The 20,458-nt window shown below is 41.1% G+C and overlaps 1 protein-coding gene across 2 annotated transcripts in view; it reads left to right on the top strand.

Annotated features, from left to right (window-relative positions):
* Positions 1-6,714: 6,714 nt before the first annotated feature.
* Positions 6,715-20,458, top strand: part of RFX7 (regulatory factor X7) — a 159,366-nt gene continuing 145,622 nt past the window's right edge. Inside the window, exons 1-2 of one of the 2 annotated variants that reach the window (XM_077939449.1) lie at positions 6,715-7,156; positions 7,325-7,487. In XM_077939449.1, coding sequence (XP_077795575.1) covers positions 7,327-7,487 — 161 coding nt within the window. In that variant the 5' untranslated portion in view covers positions 6,715-7,156; positions 7,325-7,326. Of the gene's footprint in view, positions 7,157-7,321; positions 7,488-20,458 lie in introns of both variants that reach the window. The other variant, XM_077939450.1, reaches the window with a different exon arrangement.

Here is a 20,458-nt window from a genome sequence, read left to right as displayed (position 1 = left end):
AGACTAGCTTCAATAGACTCGGAATTTGGTACCCCATATAACCTTTATCATCAGTTGTTCACTCCAATTAGACCAGTCTCCTGTGTGTCTTGTCATTTGCATGCTCATTTTCCTGCTTCTACTCACACTGCTTTTCCCTTCGGACTTGTCTCCATTCTTTCTTCCACCTTTATAAATCCTTCATTTTACTCACACTCTAGCTCCATCCCAAGTCCTTCACGAAGCTTTTAACTTTAGCTCCTTTTGCTCTTTCTCTAAACTTCCTTAGCAGTTATTAGCTATGCCATTCACTGAAGTTTTTAATCTTATATATCTCACCTACCACTGTCTTTTTTATATAGTATCCACTACTAGGAAGTATAAATTTGCAAGTACAAATTTGGGTGTGCAAGACATGTCACTATTGTTTAAATCAAATTAAATTTACCACAGACTTAAGTGATCTCAGCCTTAATTCTGCTGGAGTAGAACGAAATCCAATCTCAGTTCTTACTGGGCTTTCCTCTCTTCCTAGTACTGCAGTAGAGTTTGAAAGACTTAACGTTAAGCCTAGAAAATGGAAGATGGACTTTGACATCGTCACTGGTTCCTAGAAGCCAGGCAATTCCTCCACTTATGGGCCAAGAGAGGCAAGGGAATCCAGCCTCCCTAATGGCATCATGCAACCATATGAGGTTAGAATATCTTCCGGGGGTACTCTTATTCTCACTACCGGAACCCCAATCTTTGATTTTCTACAATTCGTGGGAATTTGTTTTCCTGTAATTCTACCTGCCCGTAGACGCTTCTTCTTTCTTTCCTTTATTTCATTTTATGTATTTATTTATTTATTTATTTTTTGAGAGGGAGCCTCACTCTGTCACCCAGGCTGGAGTGTAGTGGCGCAATCTCAGCTCACTGCAACCTCCGTCTCCCAGGTTCAAGCAATTCTCTGCCTCAGCCTCCCGAGTAGCTGGGATTACAGGCACCTGCCATCACGTCGGCTAATTTTTGTATTTTTAGTAGAAATGGGCTTTCACCATCTTGGCCAGGCTGGTCTTGAACTCCTGACCTTGTGATCCACCCGTCTCAGCATCTTTCTTTCTTTTTCTTCCTTCCTTCCTTCCTTCCTTCCTTCCTTCCTTCCTTCCTTCCTTCCTTCCTTCCTCCCTCCCTCCCTCCCTCTCTCTCTCTCTCCCCCAAGATGTGCTTGCCTTTTTCACCCTCTAGCAACATCTCCTCAAGGAGCAACAAACTTGGAAGACAGATTGCTGGGTACAACTCCAGAAATAACATTGACACTGCATTCTAAGGAGTCCTGTTCCAGGAGGCTTCATTTAAAATGTGAATGGTGCCCCCTGGAGTTGCCTAAGAGCCCTTGTCAGACAACTTTTTGTCTAGTAACACAAAATTCCTTGAAGCCTGCTTGGAATGGAAAGGAGGGAAAATATAAGGAGCACAAAACCCAATTAAATTGCTCAATAAATTATCCTGTCACACACCTTTTGTTTTTTTCTTGTGTTTTTATTTCACTTTTTAAAAAATATGTATGGGCTGACGTATGTAGTGTTCCAATTAGGTTATGAGCTTCTTGAAAATGAGAATACTATTTTATTCACCACTTATTTTTTAATCCTTCTAAGGTCCCAACATAATAACTTGTACATAGCAGGTTCTCAAATGTGCCTTGAAAGGAATGGAGAAATGATCGACTTAGTGAATTACTGGTTATGCCCCACCTGTTCAGACTGCACTGGCACTGACTTCCTCACTGTAGGATTGGCTCTGGTGTCTTTTCATTGTCACTTTTAGTGTTAGGTAAATAACTATAACACTTTTAGTGTCACAATGTAGTGTTTTTCTTTCTCTGCTTCTGTTCACAGCCACTCCTTTCCTGAATTTCTGAGAGATCAAATTTCTACTTGGGACCTTTTTGGCCCAAGTTAAAGTAAACACTGCCTTTAAAATGTAGATAGATGATATTAACTTGAACCTCCTTTAAGGTAAAAGAATTGAAGGTTACAACATAAACATGTATATGGTACCAACAGTGGAAAATTTCTAAGTGAAATCAAAGCGGGACCTGGCATTCGTTTCATCATACTACTCACTTGAAGAGCTGAGTACATTATGTGAACTTTATCCCATTAATCCTTAGAGATAAGCAAAGGGACTTGAAAGAATGACTTGTATAGATAGGGTCACATAGCCAGGTAGTGACAGTGTTAACAGCCTGCTGCCTTGACAGTATTTGAATAGTTAGGCTACTTGACCTTAACACTGGGCTATACATTGTTTTAACGACATAATGACACATTTGTGCTCTAACAGGAGAATTCACATTTTCACAGCATACTTACATTAGCACTCCTGGTATTGAGAACATGTATCCAAATTTGCCAATATTAACTTAGTTCTGAACCCCCCAACTTCCCTCTTCTGTAATCTTGCTGCTGCTTTTATTTTTCTCCTCTTCATTCCTTCCCACATCCTCTTCTCTCTAATGCTATTAAAGACTGAAAGAAAGCTCAATCACATTACAGAATTGAAACTTATATATATATGAGCCCTCCTAGGACTACTTGCACTTTGAAAGACAACAGCTTAGCTGAAAGAAATTATCTATCACTTTCTGCTATCAAGGAAGATTTTGGGGAGGTGAAAAGCCTTCTTTCCTTGTTCTCTTAACATGTAGGTGATTACACTTTACTTTCAGCTTCTAGAGGAGAAAGTTTGCAATGGAAAAAGACAGAGAAGTAATGATCATGGGAAAAGAGGATGAGGAATGGGGAAAGAAGGAGAACAGGGTAGAACTTTATCTTTTCCATATCTGGTAAACCACCATACTTTGTGGAAGTGAAATGCATACTTTTAGCACTTAACCAGCATGTACCAATAATGAAACCGACCTTCAGGCCTTCTTTTGACAGAACAATCCTAACTATAATGTAAAGTAACATTTTGTAAAATGGGTTTTTCTCTCCCTCTCCTTCTTTTCCCTCCCCTATACTCATTTAGGATCTGATCACAGAGTCAACACCGGGCTATGCATTATTCCCTCAGCAAACAGTACCCTTTCATGGCTTCACACCAGTGCTCATGTTAGTCCCTTTACTTGAAACCGTCTTCCGTCTGTTGCTCTGCCTATTCAAATCCTATTCATCCAACGAGACCCAATTAAAATGCCAGCCATGATGCCTTCTCCAGTTCTTCTACCCTGAGCAAGACCAATCCCTCCCTCCATTATGACTCCACAACACTAGTGGATATGTTTATATTTTATAACTCATCATCTTATATATGTTAATATGTTGCTCTACTCCACAAGACGTAAACTACTTCAAGTTGGGGCCAGGTCTTATTTATTCATATTTTCTGTGCCTAATACTGCTATATATCAGGCATGATAAATGTATATACTATAGTCTGGACAGTATAAAATGTTTACAGTTTCATAAAGGAGACAAGGTTTACAGACATAAGAGAACAAGACAGTATAAGGGATTGGGCTAGGAAAATGAGGGTTAGGTAACTACTAAATTCCACAAATATTTATTCAATAGCCAGGAGTCAGGAATTATGTCCCGGGACTACTAGGATAAATAAAATAGTCATTTCCTTTGAGGTGCTCACAATCCATCTTGTAGATACTCTTTAAACGTGGACAACACTCCCCTGGCTTACCTATCACTTTACATGTTGTTCCTTACAGCAACCCTGTGATGTACATCATTATTTTCATTTTTATGGAGATGGAAACAGAGGGTTTGAATTCCCAGGTCTTCTGACTCCAAGGCCAGGTTTTTCTACCCCACTACATCAGTGTTCCTCAAAACTTTCCTCTGGTGTACACTTTCCCAGTAGAGAATAAATGTAGGCTCCTCAGGGTTGGGATATACTTGTGCGTTATCTTAAAAAGCCGTGCTTACTACAATGTCTTACCTTACTTACCAGAGAGTCAAAACGATGCTGAGAGGAAATGAGCCACATTGATTCTGGGTCCTTGAGGGTCCTCAGGACAGGGTTTCACAATCAGAGGAGTCCCAATATGAGAAGCACATGGCTACACTCCTGCCTTTATTCAGGGTCCCTGGGTTTGGCTTGAGTCCACACCCAAAATTTTGTGTAACTTCATCAGATTTCTTAATGTCATAATTTTATTCAGTCTTCTCTGAAGACTGGAACAAAACACCCACTGTACTCACAGATGTTAAGTGAGTAGTGAAGACTGACCCTTTCCTCCCTGAAAGGATCTCTCACTCTAGCAATAAGATCTCCTCAGTCTGATACTATTTGCCATCCCTCCCATTGCTGGTCTTCAACTCCCTGCGGGTCCTGGAAGGCCGGAAAAGGCTTACCACCACACTCCGGTCAGCACCGCCGCTAGAGGGCAGCCCGCGGCTGCAGCTTCGTGAGCCCTCTACTGGCTGCTGGGGTGACCTGGCTCTTTTATGGAACCCATTAAAAACTCTCAGAAGTTGCACTTGGGAAGCCAGCCTGTGTGACACCCGGTAGCGAAGTTTTTAGGAAACGTCTTGGTTCTCAGCTTCCTTTTCTTAAGGCCTTTGGCAGGCCTCAGATACGTTACCCCCTTGATGAGTCTCCCACTTCCTAAGGATCTCCCCCTCCCAGGGTGTTGCAACTTGGAGTCATCATTATCTCTTGGCAAGGCAAAAAATTAGAACCTTGGGGGAACTTGGCAACTTTCCTCAACGTGATATAGGGCATACACATACACACACACACACACACACGTATATATATATACCTACAATTCAAGAATTTTCAGCGTTAATTCCAGTTTCAGCATAGCTTGCAAGCTCTGGAATTAAACTTCCAGGACTCAAATTTTGGCTCCTGCATTTGCTAATTGGGTAATTTTAAGAATGTTAATTAACCTAAGCTTCCATTTCATCTGTAACAGCGGGAGAATAATACCTACATCATACACTTTTGGGGAGGAATAACTATGATAATGTATGGAAAGTGCTAGTCTGGCACATAAAGTGTTCAACAAACATTAGCTATTTTTATTCTTTAAAGCTTCTGTCTAGTGCACACCATGTCTATCAATTTGGTCCAGAAAAATACTGTCTTCACACACCCACATGAAGATATGTATGCAAAATGAATTTCATAAACCACCTATAGTTTCCTAAAGTGGCTAAGCTAATAAAGACCTCAGAGTATGGAAAAGGGGGCTCATGTGTGATGCAATTCGTGCAATGGGTAGTTGAAGCATAGCGTAATCCAAGAGGCCACGGTGGGGGTTGGGGGGCGCTGTGTTTCGCACACAGGTGTTCTTTCTACCCGCACCCCCACCCTCACCCCTCACCACGTGCAAGCATTCTGCGCCTTGAGTCTGTGGGCCAGGACAGAGTGCACAGTGGACAAAAGCAAGAGGGTTTCAGGCCAAGGCAGGGAACTGAGAACTCAAAGGCCTGGGAACCCAAGCCAATCAGATTCACCATCCACTAGGAGTCTAAAAGGTGGCAGAGCCTCACAGCCCAAAGTCCACTCACAGCAGGAAAGTGGCCAGAGGATCTGACAGGTAGAAACCCGATAGAGACTCTATCAGAAAAGTTAAAGCTGAAGGGCTCATAACACCCACGGGCCCAAAGAAAGGTCAGTGTGAGCTGAACAGCTGTTCCATTTGGTGCCAGAGGCCTTGGCTGTTGTATTCTACATCCTGGCAGCCTCCCTGATCAGCCCCACCTAGAAAAGCCAATTCTTCTGCTCTTAAAGGAGACTCACTTATTTGTAGCAAAGCTATCATTTAGGTATGAATGGGAAGGGGGGGAACGGTGCGGAGTCTGCGGGGGGAGGGCGGGTGTTCAACGGGCTCCAAAGGAAGGAGCTCGTGGCTGAAGCCTGAGCCTCCATGTTGTGAGTACTACATGCGTTTCTTTCAGAGGCAGACAGGGGCCTTGGCTGCAGGGACCCTGACAAGCCGCGACTTGAGCTATGCTTTAGAGCCTGGATTGAATTGGGAGCGGTATAAAGGAGGAGGGAGGGCATGCCTGGAAAGGGGGTGGGGTGGGGTGGGGAGGTGGAGGGGAACAGCATGAGCAAAGGCACGAAGGAAGAATGAATCTGCTGCGCGTTGAGGATGGCATAGAGACTTCCCTGATTGGAGCCGGGAGTTCTTGCAGGGGGATGGAGGCCGCTATGATTGGATAGCTAAAGTGGGGCCAGATTTGGAGGGCTTTGAATGCCCGACCGAGGAGCACTGAACCCAGCTTTTGACTCGCGATTTCCGTTCAAAACCGAATTACCTAAAGGGTGGTTAATTCCAACGTGTGTTCCTCTTTGGGGGCTTCTAAAAAGTCGGTTTATCGTCTTACCTGCTTCAGTTCTCTTCATTTACTCAGGGAGGAAGTAATCCTCACATGTGCAGGGGAGGGGGTATAATGATTTCTCTTCACTTGCTTTGAAGATGCCTCCCCCGCCCCAAATCCCACTTCCACGCCAAATATTATTAAATTTGGTTTCTCCTCCTCCTCACGCAAGTTCTCTTTCTCTCGCCAGCACCTCCCCCACGTTTTCCTGCTCTCCACCAGTCCGGCCCGACTCCTCCCGGCCCCCAGCGGCGCGCTTCCCCGGCCCGCTGGCCCGCGCCGCCCTCCGCGCCGTGCACCCCCCTCCCGGCCCGTCGCGCCCGCGGCCCGCACACCCTGGTCCACGCCCCCCCGGCGGAGCGGTAGGTGTTGTGCGGTCTGCGCCGGGCCGCAGTGCGGCTGCGCGCACTGTGCTGCCTCCGGGGCTGGCAGGGCAGCGGCGGCCGCGGCGGCGGCGGCGGGGCCGGGAGCGAGCGGCGGCGGCGGCGGCGGCGGCGGCGTGGGGAGTGGCGTGGAGCGGAGCCTGGGGCTGCAGCAGCGCGGGGACCCCGGAGTAGAAAGCCCCGGGGACAAGGAAGGAAGGCCCGGCCGCCAAATCCCTGAGCAACCGTTCTTCTTGGATTTTGGGGGGAGCCTGCCCCCCCACTTCGTCTTCAAACGCCCCCAACTCACCCCCCACAGCCCCGGCCGCTGACGGGAGGAGGCGGCGGCGGCAGCGGGGGGCTGAGGGGCGCCGCCATGCCTCTCCCGCGGTGAAGCACCCCGGCCGTGAGGAGCCGCTGGTCTCCCCGGTGATGTCCCCCAGGCGGCAGGCGAAAGCGACTCACTCGAGCCCTGGGGTAAAGGCCTAGCTTATCCAGCTTCCTTCCTCCTCCTCCTCCTCCTCTTCCCCTCTCCCTCCCCCTCCTCCTCCTCCTCTCCCCCCCTTCGTCCTCCCCTCCCGGTCTCTTCCCTCACCCTTCCCCGCGCCCCCATCTTTCCCTCCCTCCCTCCCACCCCTCCAGCAGCGATGGCAGAGGAACAACAACAGCCGCCACCACAGCAGCCTGATGCCCATCAGCAGCTTCCCCCCAGCGCCCCCAACTCGGGGGTGGCCCTGCCAGCCCTTGTGCCCGGGCTGCCAGGGACAGAGGCCAGCGCGCTGCAACACAAGATCAAGAACTCCATCTGGTAAGAGGATCCTCCATCGCTGGGGTGAAAAAGCCCAGGCACATTTCTGCTGCAAAGTGGGTGGGGGGCGGCGGGCGGGGGAGCGGAGGAGGAGGTTGATGCTTTCATTGAATGTGGCTTTCCCCTAGTCGGGTGCACATTTGTAGGACCTCTGGAGGTGTAGGGACTTTGCATCAATCAGCCCCTGTCTCCTTAGCTAAAAAATGCTTTTACCCCCTCCTCAATTGTGAGTGCAGATAAACAAGTTTTTTGGTTTTATTTTTTCACTCATTGTAACAGAAATATGGGTCGGAATTAAGTCATATTGCATGATGGTGGCATGAATTTGGAACTGGAGAATGTGAAATGTGTTTACTCCTTTTTGCAGCCGTAGGAGGAGGAAGAAGTGTATTGTGAATTTTCACCAAACAGATATCCAAACAGATATTTTGCGTAAGAATATTAATATGCAGCACAAAACCTAATGTGTCTCTTCCTTTTCAGTTGGGTTAGCTGCTGTTTCTGAATGTTTTTGCCTCCTTTATTCTAATATTAAATTTCTTTTTCAGGGAATATATTATTTGCATTGATTGTGAAGAAAGTGCTTCTTTAGTATAAAATATTTTAAGATGGTAGTTTACAACAAAGTGTGTTGGGTTTTTTTTTTTTTTTTTTTGCTTAAAACGTAGGGAATCAAATGTCTTGCCATTTGTGTGTCTTTTTAAAAGAAACCATTGATGGAATATGTTTGGCTATTTTACTTTCTCGTATGAAAATTTGCAGTATTTCAGCATTAGATTAAACTCCTCAAGTCTAGTGGGAATCTTTTAATAATTAAATACACCGAGTTAAGTCCATCCACTGTTAGAGCCATTGCAATATTCTTTGAACATGAACTTGCATTGTTTTGTAGGATTCTTCATTAACTGCCTTTTTTTTTAAGTGTAGCAATATTTTTTAAATGGAAAGTAATATTTGGAATTTTGCCTAAGAGATTGCTTTTAATAGAAGTATGAAAAGAGAATTTCATATGGTATTTTAAAAAGCCTTGATTTTGAAAATGGAAATGAAATCTTTGCAGGGACATCATTGAATATGAGTACTAAAATATCAAAACTCATTTTCTCATTTTGAAAACATATCGTAAAGCAACTGGCATTGCATGTACAGTATTTACACATTTTTAAAGTGATACTTTTTAAATACAAGATTAAGGTTAGTTATACAGTAATTTTCATTATTTTCTTGGCATACATCCATGCCATCATGATGCTGATATGAAGTAGGTCAGTGCAGGCTTTAATAGTTTCATCAACAGTAGTTGGCAGTTGAATATCTTGCTTTCAGTTTTAATTTTAAAATGAAGTTTAAATATTTTAAAGGAGTATTTTTTTGGCTTTGACAGTAGTCATATTGTGGCAACTTGAAAATAGGTCCGATAAATATGATTGGGATGTGTGTGTGTGTGTGTGTGTGTGTGTGTGTGTGTGTGTGTGACAGAAAGCAGTCTTTATTCTTCAGTGGATACCCTCACCCCCTTATTAAAGCTATAATTTAAGAAATGGTGAATATCTTGCTTACCATCAAGGTTTTCACAAAACCAGTGTTGTTGTTTTTTTTAACCTCTAGTAACGTGATGTAACTTTGTGTTTCTGAAATCATCATTAAATTGAATTAACTTGATTTTTACATTCAGATGTGGCATATCCAAGTTAATGGAGTAAAATATTTTAAGAGAGACAAATTTTAAAAGTTGATTTAGTAATGTATATTTTAATTTATTATGAGAACAAGAGGGGAAAGGAATCTTCACTTTATAGTTTTAAAATGAGTTGTAGAGGCAACTGAGTGAAATGTTTAAATAATGATGACAGTCGAATGCACTTTTTGGTAAATAATGTGTAAATTTAATTATTCTTTGATATTTGCATATCCATTACAGCTGAACTGCTCTGACTTTAACATGAGAAAAACTTCTGAAGTAGAGTGCTCTCCAGTTTTTGGTGCTTGCTCTCAAAAAATAATGGGCAACAAACACGTGAATCCCAAAATATGAAATTTTGTATTTTTGTTTTAAAATTGTAATGGTATACTTACTAGCATCTAATGTTCAACTTTAGAAATCCTATTTGCAAAAATGATTTTTATATACTTAAAATTTCAGAATAAACATTTGTAGAGAGTAAACAAGATTAGTGAATATATTTAATAGTCTCATACCCCCTGCTCCACAAGAATGGATTTGTATTATTCATCAAATGACTATATAAAATAAAGATATCAAAAGTGAAAACTCCTTTACTACCGTGTTCTCCTAAGAAATAGTATATATGTATTAAATTTAAATAATTTTAATAGATGATTGCAGTTATTTAGATATTTCACATTTTTGAGGCAATAATATTATTTTACAAATTATTCTATCACCTGATAATATTCTGAGAGACTATCAGTTTTGTACTACTTCCTGAATCATCCTTTGGTACCATTAATGAGAATTTAAAATTACTCTCAAAAGAAATGTGACATTTAAAAATTATCAAATGGGTTTTGCATTTGGTTTATCATAGTTTCTAAATTACTGGGCTTGCATATCACAAACAAGTCTGTACTTGTCCTCCTACTCTACAAATATAAATATAGTATGTGATGTAGGCCTTTGACTGGACAATGAGTTATTTATCAGTTCATAATTAATTCTGTTTATTAAACTAAAATACTGTTTGATAAAAGTACGCCCATTGAAATCAGGCATTAAATGAGTCTGGAAAAAAAGCATTCAAAGTTAATTGGAAACTATTTCTTAAGAGTTGGAAATATATTTTAAAGGTAATTATAGAAAGTAAGTTAGTACAAAATTGACACTGTTATGTTTCTATAACACGGTTATGAATACCTTCAACTGAAGTCTAGGTTAACAAGCTTGCATGTTTCTGATTCTTACTCCATAGACAAAAGGTCCAAATCACTGACACTACTCACTAGAAAGGAGATTTGTTAGTAGGCATGTGCTTTAGTACTGAATATGGTGTAAGGTTATTTGTATTTTCTAAAAAGTAGAATTCCAAAATAAGCTTATTGTTGTTTAAAAAAAAAAAACTAGTAACCCATGCATTTTACCTAAAACAAGGCCACAACCCAACCTCACTGCAAACTACTTTTAGCTTAAATTGCACCCCTCTTTGGTTACCTCAAAAAAAAAAAAAGAAAGAAAGAAATAGCAAAGCAAGTTTTCCCTTCCTCTGATCTCTCAGTGTCTTCCTAGTTTAGTGAAAATTTTTTAGTGTAAGCAACAATAAACAAATTTATTAAGTCCTTTTATTTACCTTCTTAGGGCAGTTTTACTTGAAACCCTGACAGAATAAAATTGCTATGGAAAAAATAGGATTGATATGGTTTCTGCCTGTTTGTGAATTGAGATCATACCTACATGAGTGGGAGTGAATAACATGCATGCAGTGAGGCTGTAACATAGACACAGGTTGATCATCCCTAATCCAAAATCCCCCAAAATTCAAAATGCTCCCAAATCTGAAACACTCCAAAATCCCAAATGTTTTTAGTGCCACGAGTGAAAAATTCCACACCTGACTTCATTGTATCATGCACAGAATTATTTAAAATATTGTATAGGCCAGGTGCGGTGGCTCACGCCTGTAATCCCAGTACTCTGGGAGGCCAAGGCAGGCGGATCACCTGAGGTCGGGAGTTCAAGACCAGCCTGGCCATGGTGAAACCCCGTCTCTACTAAAATTACAGAAAATTAGCTAGGGGTGGTGGTGTGCACCTATAATCCCAGCTACTTGGGAGGCTGAGGCAGGAGACTCGCTTGAACCCAGGAGGCTGAGGTTGCTGTGAGCCGAGATCACGCCATTGCACTCCAGTCTGGGCAACAAGAACGAAACTCCGTAAAAAAAAAAAATTGCATAAAAATTCAGGTTATGTGTATAAAGTGTATATGAAACATAAATGAATTTCTTTTTTTTTTTTTTTTTTTTTTTGAGATGGAGTCTCACTCTGTCCCCCAGGCTGGAGTGCAGTGGCGCGATCTCGGCTCACTGCAAGCTCCGCCTCCCGGGTTCACGCCATTCTCCTGCCTCAGCCTCCTGAGTAGCTGGGACTACAGGTGCCCACCACCGCGCCCAGCTAATTTTTTGTATTTTTTTATAGCGACGGGGTTTCACCGTGGTCTCGATCTCCTGACCTTGTGATCCGCCCGCCTCGGCCTCCCAAAGTGCTGGGATTACAGGCGTGAGCCACCGCGCCCGGCCATAAATGAATTTCATGTTTAGACTTGGATTACATTCCTAAGATACTCATTACACATATGCAAATATTCCAAAATCCAAAATAATAAATTGGAAGCACATTGGACGCGGTGGCTCACGCCTGTAATCCTAACACTTTAGGAGGTCAAGGTGGGTGGATTGCCTGAGCTCAGGAGTTTGCAATGAGCCTGGGCAACACAGTGAAACAGCATCTTCCCTAAAATACAAAAAATTAGCCCGGTGTGGCATCGTGCGCCTGTAGTCCCAGCCACTTGGGAGGCTAAGGCAGGAGAATCCCTTGAACCCAGGAGGTGGAGGTTGCAGTGAGCCGAGATCGTGCCACTGCACTCCAGCTTGGGCGACAGGGCGAGACTACGGTTCAAAATAAAAAAGTAAAAATAATAAATAAATAAACAAATCGGAAGCACATATGATCCCAGGCATTTCAGATAAGAGATAGTTAGCTTGTATTAAACTCGTACCTGAAAATTCAAAAGAAATCCTGATGTTTTATTTTAGAAAATATTCCAATACTGCATTTACTCAAATTCAGGGATTCTTAAAAGAATTTGTTATCAATTATTGTTTTTATTTCTGTAACTTTATTTGCAGGTGAGACCTCATAAACCTCTTCTTAAAACGGTCATATAAGATCTGTCGTTTTGCCCACTTTATGGAAAGAGATAAACAGTGACAGAAGACCTGTAAGATTCCACTGATTCCTTATTAGACCCTAGAAAAAATGCTGGGATCAGAGTTCCTTATCTTTATTCAATCCTGTAAAGCATATATACTTCTGTATCTGCTATATTTTAGGCTTAAAATTATAATAAAAGTAGAATTATATATATGATCTATTTTGGATGTCCTCTGAATTCTAGTTAAAACCAAAATTGAAAATTTTGTTTTACTTTCTTATGATGATGACAATCAACATCTAGATATTAAGTGATTAATCTCTTGTTTCCATCCTAGTTACAGGGAGCTAAGTTTGGTGATCCAAAAGGTTCACATAGTGATGCCATATTAGTGCTGATTTTTCAGTCCCCCATCCTAGAATGCACTGGTTCATTTTTATTCTTGGTTTTTGAATCAGGTGGTTTATTAACTCTGTCGAGAAATACTGTTCCCTCAACTATAGTGGGAAACATGTACTATAAATTCATAACTTTAGAGTTGACTTTAAGTGGAAGTCTGTGATTTTCATTTTGCTTTAAAAATAGAGACTGATGCAGCTGGCTTCCATATATTTTTGATTAGTAGGTTGACTTGCTGCCTACCCTGAGTTTAGCCTGTCTTCAATACCAAGCACACAAAAGACTTAGAATGCATTTTGCATATCCGTATTGAGCCTAGCTGTGTCCCAACAGGATTTCTGGTTCCAGGAGGAAGGCAATTCCTTGCTCTGCTATGATTTGAAACTGATAAAATTGTCTTCCCTGTTGACAAAAGTTAATTGCAAGTTAAGCAGTTTCAAGCCTGTTGATTTTCTTGTTTAGGTTGGGTTGCAGATATGTACGTGTGTAAATAATTGACCAATTTGCTCTCTCCATTGAAAGGTGTCTTGAATGATGGCATGTGCAGGACTGATTTGATTTATGTCTCACTGTAAATTTTTGGTATTATTTGGGGAAAATGAGCTTCATAGTGGTAGAAAAGACAGAAGTGTCTTGTTATGAAAGATGGATTAAGAATTATGTTGCATTACTTTTTCCATTAGAAAATAATATTGCATGCTAAAATTGTACAAATGAAAATTAAAATAAGCCGTATCATTTACTTATATTTGAGGACTTTAAGAACAGTTTGTAAGTACTCAAATGAGTATCTGCTATATACAAAGTATTATGCCAGAGACTGGCATTTGAGGAATGCCCATTCACTTGTAATGTTAACCTTGTAAAATTGACCTAAGCAAAAATACGCAATAAAACTTCTCTTTTATTCAGCTAGGGGACCAGGAAAAGAAGTGACAAGTGTCAAGGTATGCATTGTGGAAAAAGTAGACCTTAGTTTCCTCATTTACAAAATGAGAGATTTGTACTAAGTGACCTTGAAGGTTCCTGAGTTTCTAACTCTGTTACTGAATCAATATTGACAACAATAATAAAACTGTAAGCACAGTGAAAGACTAATATGATTAATTTATCATAGGCAATCAATAGAACATTTTCATTGGATGAATTATTAGGATTTGTCAGTGTTTCCTTGGGTGTTAGCTGAGGAGGACTTGCTTATTGCTACCTTGTGCAAGGGTTCTGTTATATGAGATTACTGTGCAAATCTTTATTGAGCATATATTACATTTAAAGTAGTTAAGAGCTGTTTATTGTGCAAAAATAAGGCTATGCAGTAATCCTGGTTGTTGGGGAGTTTACTAACTTCTGGTTGAGAGACTGTAGTAGGGAGGCTGTTTGTGTGCTGCTTTTGTTTTGTCTTCTTTATAAAGGGATGCTCAATGTTTAACCTTATCCCAAAATAGTAATGTAATATTTTAAGGTAGTGAATGTCATATTGTAAATTCAATTATATAAATAAGAAAAGTATGTACTCTTTTCAGAATAATTTAGTGCAGCATTGAGCTTCACAGCTGTTTCTCTTCATCTAGGATAGACATTTTAATAAGTAATCGTGACAGAATGTTCTTTGTAAATTATAAGGAACATGTTAGTAAGATGGTTATTCCACATCTCTGAGCAAAGTAGACCACTCTTGTCCAGTGCCTCCTATTCTACCATTCTCTTTCTGTTTAGTCTTTTAGTTGCTTTCTCTTCTGCTTTCTGGAGGGTTCTAAGTTCAAGTTAAAGATGAGCAGCATGGGCCAATAGGAGGAAGAATCTTCCTGCCTTGGGTAGGATAATAAAATAAGGAACAATACGCACTAAGTCCTTAATGCACTTAGTTGCTGACTATGAGATTAAGATATTCGGCACTCAACCCACATAAATAAAAACCTTAAAACATGATTTTTCTTTTTTTGCGACTGTGGATAAGCATTTACTTTTTCTATTTTATGAACTATATGCCTCTTATTTATAAGACAAAATAGAAACATGAGGTTTGGTTAATTATGTACAACCTCTGTATCAGGCATCTATTACTGTAGCTCATATATATGTATGTGTGTGTGTGTATATATATTATATATAAGTTGTGTGGGAGGTGAAGTTTTCTATTTCCTCGTAACTGAGCACAAATTGAAAAATGCTGATATTCCTTGCTATTTGAGTCTTGTTTTTTTTTCCCTGAGTGCAGAGAGTGAAAGGTCAGAAAGTGACAGATTCCAATCTGTTATGTCTTGGATTTTTGGAAGGCATGAGTCCATATGGTACACAGTACCATGTCTTCCAAATAGCTTTATCTAAAATAAAAAAATAAATTATCTGAACCCATTTGTTGTCTAAATTGGGATAGCAAGGGTTTAGATAGCAAAGGATACCTTTACACCCCTTCCAACACAGGATTAGCAAATTGATTTGAACTTGCATGCAAAGTCTGATTGATTCGTGATATTTCTAGCAAGGGCATGGGAATAAGAAGTAATGATACACATGCCCTGTAATTGCCACCCTTTTTCTTTCTGAAGTCAGTAATGTTTAGAATTTGAGCTCTCTTATAGATGAAGCATTAAAACAATGGCTGTCTTGGGGAGGGAGAGTCACTAGGGCTATTGTCTTTCCATTTAGGATGCCTAATTTTAAGGTATAAACCAAGCATGGAGAGCACTTGGGTTTGTGTGTTTTTCTGTTTTTCTTTGACTTTTCTATTTTGAGCTCCTGTATTGCCAAGTAGCTACAAGATGAGAACAGGGCACTTTGGGAGGCGGAGATGGGTGGATCACGAGATCAGGAGATCAAGACCATCCTGGCTAACATGGTGAAACCCCATCTCTACTAAAAATATAAAAAATTAGCCAGTCACGGTGGTGGGGCCTGTAGTCCCACCTACTCAGGAGGCTGAGGCAGGAGAATCGCTTAAACCCGGGAAGCAGAGGCTGCAGTGAGCCAGGATCGTGCCACTGCACTCCAGCATGGGTGACAGAGTAAGACTCCATCTCAAAAAAAAGAAAAAAGAAAAAAGAAAAAATGAGAACAGGGAATTACTATATGAAGTGGCTGCTTCAGTTTGCACTATCCATAACCCTTTTTCTTTGCTTCCATTATCTTATTTCTCTGCTTATGTATGTGCTGGTCTGGTCCTATTACCTGCTACCTTAAGAATGTTGTTTCTGCTGATACAAATGTCTAACTTTAAGATCCAGTTCGTGAAGCATGTCTCACGAACCTTTCCTCAACTCTCAGGGAAACAATGATCTGAGTTGTGTAATTTAATATTTTTCAGTAGTTTAGACTGGCCTTACCTAAGATGAGTCCATTTTAGTGAGTTTTTGCTGAATTTAAATGAAACACTCTCATTTTCTAATACGTAAAGTTGATAGGAATTTGTAGATCTAATATATCTGAAACAAAGTTATCGCTTGCAGAATCAGTAGTTTACAATATGACAGTAAAATATGTTATTTCTATATGGCAACATCAAGAACTTACCGTTGTTTTTGCAGTGTGTGTAAATTTAAAAATGTAATTGGATGAGTGTCACTTTAGTGACATCTTGCTTGGAGTAAAGTTGGTGCTTCTGGGAACCTGGGAAATATATTCCAACAAGATGCTTTAGTTAATGTAAGTGAATCACTTCCATAATTTGATTGCAGTCATTAGATCTATTAATAAGATATATCAAAGCAATCTATGATCAAAACTTAACTGTCAGATTATTAAATGCATGTCCTTTTTTCTGAAGCAGGAGCTACTAGCAAGCAGCATTTTAGGCAGATTCTACATGTACAGGTTTTTAAGAAGTCAGAAGGTCAAAGATAAATTTTGAATTTATAGAATCATGTAGTCAGGGAAAACTGAATTCAATACACATTTATTTTAATGACTGTCACATACAAGGCATAAAAAGGTTAAAAAATAATAAGACATTATTCTTACCACTTTAAAACATTCACCCTCTTGTGTGGTAGACTCATCAATTGAATTTATCAAAAGTAAATTTTGTTAAATGCAGTAACGGTATATAAGCAGTGGTATAAACAAATGCAGAATTAGGTGAGGGAGAGACTCAACAAGGACATACTGGCAAAATTCAGGATAGTGGCCTTAATGAAAAATCAAGGGATGGGCTATAAATCCAAACACACTTAACAATATACTTACTTGGTCATTGTTATTCTCACTAGCAGAAATTAGATTCAGAGTTGATGATGACAGTGAGCTTTGCCAATAATGTGAATAAATAGAGGAAAATAGCTTGGGAGAAAATGTGCTTGACTAAGGAATAGGATTTCCACCAACTAATCACAATCCTCTTATGTTAAGTTGTGATCTACAAATAGAAGAAAGAATATAAAGTAATAGTAGAGAAGAAAAGGATGTGAGCTGGGTGGGAACTGGGGCAGAGTACCGTAGTACAGATTGCCACAACCAATGTCACCTTAAACTTGGCCTTTCACAACAACCTTTCTTCTATGCCTTAGGGCCTTGCCACCTCGAATTGCTTTCATTTACTGTCATTTCATTTACTCATTTCATTACTCATTTAAGTTACTCTAATTCTTTTAATAGTAGATATTCCTTCTTTCTCTCAGTCTGGCAGCATCGGTTTCATCTTTTATTTTTCTCTCATCCTCGTGTCCAGTATTTTAACAAGTTTCTCAGTTTGCAGTGTAGCTTAAATTTCTCCTTGTCTTCCTGTTTCCACTGCTGATATGGTTTGGCTGGGTCCCCACCCAAATCTCATCTTGAATTGTAGCTCCCATAATTCCCACGTGTTGTGAGAGGGATCTGGTGGGAGATAATTGAATCTTGGGGTCAGTTTCCCCCATACTGTTCTCAGGGTGGTGAATAAATCTAATGAGATGTGATGGTTTTATAAAGGGAAACCTCCTTCACTTAGCTCTCTCCTCATTCTCTCTTTTCTGCTGCCATGTAAGATGTGCCTTTCGCCTTCCACCGTGATTGTGAGGCCTCCCTCCCCCAATTGTGAGGCCTCCCCAGCCACATGGAACACAAGTCCATTAAACCTCTTTTTCCTTATAAATTACCCAGTCTCAGGTGTATCTTTATCAACAATGTGAAAATGGATTAATACAGTAAATTGGTACCAGTAGAGTGGGGCACTGCTGTACAGATACCCAAAAATATGGAAGTAGCTTTGGAACTGGGTGACAGGCAGAGATTGGAACAGTTTGGAGAGCTCGGAGAGCTCAGAAGAAGATAGAATAATGTGAGAAAGTTTGGAACTTTCTAGAGACTTGCTGAATGGCTTTGACCAAAATGCTGATAATAATATGGACAATGAAATCCAGCTGAGGTGGTCTCTGATGGAGATGAACCTGTTGGGAACTGGACTCTTGCTATGCTTTAGCAAAGAGACTGGTGGCCTTTTGCCTCTGCCCTAGAGATTTGTGGAACTTTTAAGTTGGGGGAGATTATTTAGGGTATCTGGCAGAAGCAATTTCTATGCAGCAAAGTGTTCAAGGGGTCACTTGGGTGCTGTTAAAAGCATTCAGTTTTAAAAGAGAAACAGCATAAAAGTTCAGAAAATTTGCAGCCTGACAATGCAATAGAAAAGAAAAACCCATTTTCTGAGGAGAAGTTCAAGCCTGCTGTAGAAATTTGCATAAGTAACAAGGAACCAAATGTTAATCACCAAGACAATGGGGAAAATGTGTCCATGGCATGTCAGAGGTCCTCACAGCAGCCCCTCCCATCATAGGCCCAGAGGCCTAGGAGGAAAAAACGGTTTCATGGGCCAGTCCCAGGGTCTCCCTGCTCTTTGCAACCTAGGGACTTGGTGCTCTGCATCCCAGCCGCTCCAGCCATGGCTAAAAGGGGAAATCTTTACCTAGATTTCAGAGGATGTATGGAAACACCTTGATGTCCAGACAGAAGTTTGCTGCAGAGGTGGGGCCCTCATGGAACCTCTGCTAGGGCAGTGCAGAATGGAAATCTGGAGTTGAAGCCCCTACACAGAGTCCCCACTGGGGCACTGCCTAGCAGAGCTGTGAGAAAAAGGCCACCATTCTCCAGACCCCAGAATGGTAGATCCACCAATGACTTGCACCATGCACCTGGAAAAGCTGCAGACACTAAACACCAGCCCGTGAAAGCCACCAAGAGAGGCTGTATCCTGCAAAATGACAGGGGCAGAGCTGCTCAAGACCATGGGAACCCACCTCTTTCATCAGCGTGACCTGGATGTGAGACATGGAGTCAAAGGAGATCATTTTGGAGCTAAGATTTGACTGCCCCACTGGATTTCAGACTTATGTGGGGCCTGTAGCTCCTTCGTTTGAACAATTTCTCCCATTTGGAATGGGTGTATTTTTCCAATGCCTGTACCCCCATTGTATCTAGGAAGTAACTAGCTTTTTGATTTTACAGGCTCATAGGTGGAAGGGATTTGCCTTATCTTGGGTAAGATTTTGGACTGTGGACTTTTGAGTTAGTGCTGAAATGAGTTAAGACTTTGAGGGACTGTTGGGAAGGCATATTTGGTTTTGAAATGTGAGAACATGAGATTTTGGCGGGGAGGGCAGGGTGGAATGATATGGTTTGGCTGAGTCCCCACCCAAATCTTATCTTAAATTTAGCTTCCATAATTCCTACATGTTGTGGGAGGGACTTGGTGGTTGATAATTGAATCATGGGGCGATTTCCCCCATACTGTTCTCGTGGTAGTGAATAAGTCTCACAAGATCTAATGGTTTTATAAGGAGAAACCCCTTTTGCTTGACTTTCATCTTCTCTTGTCTGCCCCCATGTAAAATAAGCCTTTCACCTTCCACCATGATTGTAAAGCCTCCCCAGCTATGTGGAACTGTGAGTCCATTAAACCTTTTGCTTTATAAATTACCCAGTCTCAGGTATGTCTTTAACAGCAGCATGAAAATGGACTAATATGACTGCCAAGACCATAATTCAGTACTTCACCATCTCATTCCTGGATTATTACAGCAGCAACATAGCTGTTCTGTGCCCTTGTCCTTTTTCCCCACTGCACTATGCTGTATGTTGCAGTCAAAATAAGCCTTCTTGCTATTTACCAGCATTCAACATCCACTTCAGTCCCTCAGACATCTCACTGTTTGCCTTATATTTTGTGATCCTACTTTCATTCCTGCTTTACATCTTTTTTTTACATAATTTCTTTGTCTCCAGACTCTATTTAATTACATCTTTTTTGGGTTTGTTTGTTTGTTTGTTTTTGAGACGGAGTCTTGTTCTGTTGCCAAGGCTGGAGTGCAATGTTGTGATCTCGGCTCACTGCAAGCGCTACTTCCCGGGTTCGTGCCATTCTCCGGCCTCAGCCTCCTGAGTAGCTGGGACTACAGGCTCCCGCCACCATGCCCGGCTAATTTTGTTTTTGTATTTTTAGTAGAGATGGGGTTTCACCATGTTTGCCAGGATGGTCTCGATCTCCTGATCTCGTAATCTGCCTGCCTTGGCCTCCCAAAGTGCTGGAATTTGAGCCACCACGCCCGACCATTTAATTACATCTTAACCATTTCTAAAGCCACAGTTCAAGTACTATGAAACATTCCTTAGCTACTGTGGTACACATTGACCTTTCCTTGACTTCATAGTGTGTAGTGAGTCCTGTACAATTTAGCACTTAATCACTCTTAATTTTTTTCCAATGCTGTTCTAATAAGCTATT

Source organism: Macaca mulatta, chromosome 7 (genome assembly GCF_049350105.2).
Source record: "Macaca mulatta isolate MMU2019108-1 chromosome 7, T2T-MMU8v2.0, whole genome shotgun sequence".
Taxonomy (NCBI): domain Eukaryota; kingdom Metazoa; phylum Chordata; class Mammalia; order Primates; family Cercopithecidae; genus Macaca; species Macaca mulatta.
Note: the sequence above shows the minus strand (reverse complement) of the source record. Positions and strands in the feature narration are given on the sequence as shown.